Source organism: Gekko japonicus, unplaced genomic scaffold (genome assembly GCF_001447785.1).
Source record: "Gekko japonicus isolate JY-2015 unplaced genomic scaffold, Gekko_japonicus_V1.1 scaffold1728, whole genome shotgun sequence".
In the NCBI taxonomy this organism is placed as follows: Eukaryota; Metazoa; Chordata; class Lepidosauria; order Squamata; family Gekkonidae; genus Gekko; species Gekko japonicus.
Genome location: NW_015176504.1, coordinates 187495 through 193494, shown reverse-complemented (window position 1 = coordinate 193494; position 6000 = coordinate 187495). Strand labels below are relative to the sequence as shown.

At 44.9% G+C, this 6000-nt stretch overlaps 1 protein-coding gene across 2 annotated transcripts in view; it reads left to right on the top strand.

The window, feature by feature from the left end:
• Nucleotides 1–6000, top strand: part of PFKP (phosphofructokinase, platelet) — an 83933-nt gene that overhangs the window by 49545 nt on the left and 28388 nt on the right. For both annotated transcript variants that reach the window (XM_015427329.1, XM_015427327.1), the window contains exons 11-12: nucleotides 1325–1389; nucleotides 2817–2886. In XM_015427329.1, coding sequence (XP_015282815.1) covers nucleotides 1325–1389; nucleotides 2817–2886 — 135 coding nt within the window. The remainder of the gene's footprint in view (nucleotides 1–1324; nucleotides 1390–2816; nucleotides 2887–6000) is intronic.

The window sequence follows — 6000 nt, the reverse complement described above, 5'->3', positions numbered from 1 at the left end:
CCATTTGAGGGGAAAACTCTTTGTTTTCCCCTCAAATGGCGTGGCCCCGCCCCCAGCGTGTGACGTCACTTCCGGATGACGCACACGCGGGGGTGGGGTTTACCCCGGGCCCCGATTCCGTGGGAGCAGGAATCGGGGCTCAAAAGCAGGGGGAATTCCGCCCCCCGGGGGCATTTGGCAGCCCTAATTATACTGGTGGTAGTTTCAGGTGGCTAGCCATGTTGTCTGAAGAAGTGTGCATGCACACGGAAGCTTATACCCAGGATTAAACTTTGTTGATCTTAAAGGTGCCACTGTACTCAAACTTTGTACTGCTACTGGTTGTCTTTCAGTGAAATCCTAAAAACACCTTCCTGGAAGTAAGCCCCTGCCTGTCTCAAGCATTGATTATGAGTAGATTCTCTTTCTGTCTTAACACACTTGTAGCTTGTTCTTCAACAAAGGCACAACTTGCAGTAAACAGTCTCTATCCTGCACACATCAGAAAAAGATCCTGATGGTTAGAAAGCACTTTGTGGAAATGGGGCATTCTATGTGGTACAGTCCTGTAATGCATGTCATGATACCAAGGAAACCACTGAAAGATTTCCTCCTCCCCTATTAGTTTCTGTTTTTAAATTATCCTGCCTGTCTCAAGCGTTGAATCCAGACAACTCAACGGAATAAAATAATACAATGAACAGTGAATCATGTGTCTGATGAAAGCCACAGGAAATCTAATCTGCCAATAACGCAATCAAACAACTGTTGCAGGGCTGCACAGGGTTAGGCTGCTTAAATTCTCACTGAAACCACTCTGATTTAAGCAGTCTAACTTCGTGATAAGGATTGGCACCATTATCACCTTTGGCCTGCTCTGAACTGTTGTATAGTCTTGGAGCCTGTTAGAAAGCATAATTTTTTAATGTTTGAAAATTGGGAGATATGGGGATGCACCATACCAGGATTGTATAAGCCCTCATGTACGTGGGGAAGTTGAAACTGTGGGGCATATTATATTTCATTGCCCTTTTTACTGTGATCTTAGACATGATTTCATTACTCCTATTATCCTAAAAATCCCAGTTAGATCCAAGGGATCATATATTTCCTTTCTTCTCTTGGACCATGAGCCTTGGATTATGGATAAAGTGGTCAGATTCTGTGCATCCTCAAGAGTACATCGTAGCATTGTGTTAGTTTAATGGCTCAAACTTGCTTATTTTAATAAAATTTACATTTTATTAATTTTTATGTACCATTTCTGGTAATGGATTTGTAATAATCTAATAAACAATTCATTCCTAAAGTTTGAAAATCTCTATTCTTTGTTCCATTTCAAAAGACCCAAGAAGTGCAAAAAGCCATGGACGGAAGAAAATTTCTTGAGGCTGTGCAGCTCCGTGGAAGGTACAGCAGTGTTCTTCATGTGTGTACTAGCACAGACTATACTTTGTTGCTTTCCATGGACTCAGGGATGATTATTATTATTATTATTATTATTATTATTATTATTATTATTATTATTATTATTATTATTATTATTATTGGAAAAGAAGTGCTGAAACTCTCAAGAGGGAAATGAAAGGTTCAATCTGTATACTGAAAACTCATGAACTTTTAAACATTTTAAAAAGAATTTTGTTGAAGAGGTTCCAGAACTCCATTCCAGTGCATTCCCCCAGAAAAAAAAGCCCTGCATGGAATACTACATTACAGTGTCCTATTCACTTTTTCTTTATTTATGTAGAATTTTTTTGAAGCCAAACTGGAACATCAGACACACACACAAAAAATGGGTTGGATCCAGAAGTAGGGTTTATAGAATCAAATAAAATTATTTTATTGTCCCACGCAGGCTGCAAAGAAAGAGGGAGGGAGTTTTGTTTGATTCCCAACTCAGCACCTCATCTTGTGGCACACTCCTCGGAATAGATGGCTAGCTTCTCAGGGATGGGAAAGATTAGGAACGATCCATTCCAACAGTTACTTTCATGCACTCCTCTCCTAAATCTAAACCAGACAGTTTTCAAAGGAAGTTCTGCATAGAGTACATTATAGTAATCCAGGGCTTTTTTTGTAGAAAAAGCCCAGCAGGAACTCATTAGCATAATAAGCCAAACCCAGCTGCAGAAACTCATTAGCATATTAGGGCACACCCCCATGCCTTCCCTTGGCTTGCGGCCGGCCCGCTTCGGAGTCGCCGGGGAGGGGGTCACTCTCCAGGCCTTCCCTCTGTAGCCACGCACGCACAGGCTTTGGCTGTAGTGGGCGTGGCCAACTCTGAAGCCAGCCGGAACTCCATTCCTGTGCGTTCCTGCCCAAAAATAGCCCTGTAGTAATCTAACCTTGACGTGATCAAACTGTGGATCACAATGACAAAGGTTGCTCCTTTAGGGGAAAGGCAGCTTATTCAGGGCTGGCTGACTCCTTGGGGGGCTTCATCATTAACAGCACCTCAGTCTTGTCCGTTCTGAGTTTTCTTTTTAACAGCCAACCAACATGGAAAAAAGACAAAAGGTTTCATTTGCCAACATTTCTTTCTACTTAAAACCACCACGTTATGGTATTTTGTTCCTAGGCTTATGAGTATGGCTGACAGAGAGGAGTTTATGTGCTTGTGTGTCAGTTGTGAGGGCAAGTACTGAAGAACAAATTTGATTCCTGAAAGATCCTCCTGAGAATCAGATCACATTAGTCTGTCGCCTTTCTTGAACGTGTGTGATACGGCACTGCTGTGGAGAATGCATAAATGTACATGGAGACCCCTTGTTTCTTTTCCTTACAAGTGAAACTGTACTTTTTATTAAATGTAATTTTCTTTTTTTCCTTCATAGGAGTTTTGAGAATAACTTGAATACTTACAAGCTATTGTCTAACAAGAAATCAGCTGCAGAGCTTCCCAAGGTATGTTTTGAATGACTGTCCCGTTGTCTGCTTCATTCCCAACACCTGTAGTATTTACAGCTTGCATGGCTGCTCACTTGGTAAACCAAAATGAGCAGCACGTCGTAAAAACTGTATCCATGGAAACATCTGCTACTCTGTTTGGTACAGCTGATCATGACTTGTGCGGTGAGTCGAAGCGTGGTAGGCAGTGATGTGTAGTCTTTGACATGACACCAGATTATTGCTTCTACCACTACGTTCCCGTTACCAACCTCCAAATGGGGCCTGGAGATCTCCTGGTTTAAAATTGCTCCCCGGATGATAGGCATAAGTTCCCCTGGAGAAAAAGGCTGCTTTGGAGGGTGGACTCTGTGGCATTATGCCCCACTGAAGTCCCTTCTCCTCCTCCCTAAATCCCACCCTGTCCAGGCTCTACCCCCAAATCACCAGGAATTTCCCAACCCAGAGCTGGCAACCCTACACTACAACCCTACCCTACACCTTCATCACTCAAAGTCTCTTTATGAAAAGTGACACAGCTAGTTGTGAACAGGCTGGGGCTCTGCAATGAGGTCAAGCGACTGGGGTGGCCTTAGGGGGCAGAGTTTCTCAGGTTGGCAGCCTCCACCACTACCTCGCCTCACTGCTCCTATCCCCACCCAGAAGCCAGAGGAATCGACGCTCCTAATCCAGCCATTTCCAGTGGAGCTTTTCACAAGAGTTCCGGAAACCCAGACGAGCATGTCTGGTTTGTTGGGCTGTGTTCAGATGCCTGGGAAAGGTGTGTTAGCTGCTTTGTGTGGAAGCAGCACTGGGGGGAGGCAGCTAGGGGTGGTGGACAAGACTGGTGAGCCCTTTGCGGAGCTGTCATTAACTAGAAGATCTTCATTTTCAAATGCCTAGAGTACATTTTATTTCCAGTTTGCATAGGCCTGACTCATACATTTCCAGAGACACGTGGGGCTAGCTAATGTTGAAATTGCTTCGACAGTGTTTCATTGACATCCAATTTGTTTTGTATGACTGTGGTGGACAGTGCTGTCAAGTCACAGCTGACTTATTGGGACCCTGTGGGGTTTTCAAGGCAAGAGATGTTCAGAGATGGTCATGACTCCGTGTCATGACTCTGGAATCCCTTGGAGGTCTCCCATCAAAATGCTAGCCAGGGCTGACCCTGCCTAGCTTCCAAGATATAATGAGATCAGGCTATCCAGGGCTATCCAGGTCAAGTCGTATGACTGTATTTGCTTGCATTAAAGCACATCCTCGGGTCACTGCGTTTAAATGACTGTGGTGGCCTGAGTGTTCAAAGCTGCTGGGCAGTTATAGTGGAAGATCAACCAAGAGTGCACCCTGCCGAGGAGGAGACTGAGTAGCATTTTAAACCAGATTGGGGGAAGTACAGCTACCAAGGTCAATCCAACAATTCTCAAGGAACTTTCCTCCAGTGTAAGTTGCCTTCTTCCAACTAAGGTGGCTCTTCCTCCAGAGGAAGAAACACTTAGGATGAAGGAGGGAACCTTCGGCATGAAAAAGACTTCAGACTTTACCAGGCAGCGTGGTAGGATAGGGGTACCATCTAACCTACTCTTTTGTATAATGGCTAGATAAACAGGAAGTGTCTGCAACCACGGCATTACTGGAAATCTTTTTTGTTCTCTTTAACAGGATGGTATCTCATGTCGTCTATTTTTTAAAAAATACAAAGCTATAATTTTTAGCAAGTTCTTTTGCTTGGTAGGTTTGGAAGCAACGCTGTTATTTTTGCATGGCAAGAAGACTTGCTATATGCATGTTTTGAAGCTGTGCGCTGCTTTGCTCAAACCTAGGCAGCAAAAATGCTCAGGCATGGGCAGCCATAACCTAAGCAGCACCATTTCATACCTAACCTACTATCAAATCTCCAGTTGGCCGGCCACTTTGTGATTAAGAAGGTGGAACAATCAGGAGCAGGTTGCTCTACTTTATTAATTCTCTAGACAAGAAAGGCATCAAAGCAGCATTGAAATGCCTCTAAGTTTTCATTGATGCCAGAGAAGATGTCAGAAATATATGAATCCTAGCCATTCTTATACTAGGTGAAAGACTAGAATAATTACTAGAGGCTGTGAGTGTATAGTGTGGGTTCTATACCAGTAGTCTCCTATACCAGTAATCACTTTACCAAGGCTAAAATAGGTGTTTAGACCTTAGCATATAATTTTGCTGATGGTGAAAGAACGCAAAAGTTGGCTTGAAACTCAACATTAAAAAAAATTATGATCATGGCATCCGGCCCCATCACTCCTTGGCAAATAGACGGGAGCAGTGGCACAGGCCGTAAAACGCCTGCTGTAACATCAGCGAACAGCCAGTAAGGCTGTTCGAGACCCACCATGGCCGGGGTGAGCTCCCGGTCCTAGTCCCAGCTCCCGCCCACCCAGCGGTTCGAAAGCGTAAGCAAGTAGATAAATTGGGTACCTGCCCCTAGGTGGCAGGGGGCACCCTCCCCCGTGTGGGCAGTGTGCAGCAGGAGCATTGGCGGCGGCGGATGGCAGCGGCAGCGGCAGAGCGATCAGCGAGTTACGACCTAGTGACCTAGTGATGCTGAGTGGAGGAATCCGGGTGGAAACTGAATCGCGGAGGCGTGGTGACGTGACGACGTGGCGTCGCGGAGCCAGAAAGGACATGCGCCGGAGTTGCGGTTGGCACGGGGCCACACACTGGGATGAAGTCCGCCGGAGAAAGTCACTGGAGTAAGACCCGATCGAAGGCGTCAGGAGGCAGAACACCGGGAATGCCAAACGCCGAAAGAATAAGAGCCGCACAACAACAACAGAGAGCCTTTCTGCCTGGGTGCCAGCAGGTCGTCACTCCCCCCAGATAGAATGTGGCCCTAGATTGGTATTAAGAGGTGTATATAAACCACTCAGAGACCTTTCGGGGTTGGAGCGGTATATAAACTGAAAGTAATAAATAAATAATAAATAAATAATAATAAAGGGGAAGTCATGGAAGCAGTGACAGACTTCATATTCCTGGGATCCAAGATCACTGCAGATGGTGATTGCAGCCATGAAATTAAAAGACACCTGCTCCTTGGGAGGAAAGTGATGGCAAACCTAGACAGCATAATAAAAAGCAGAGACATCA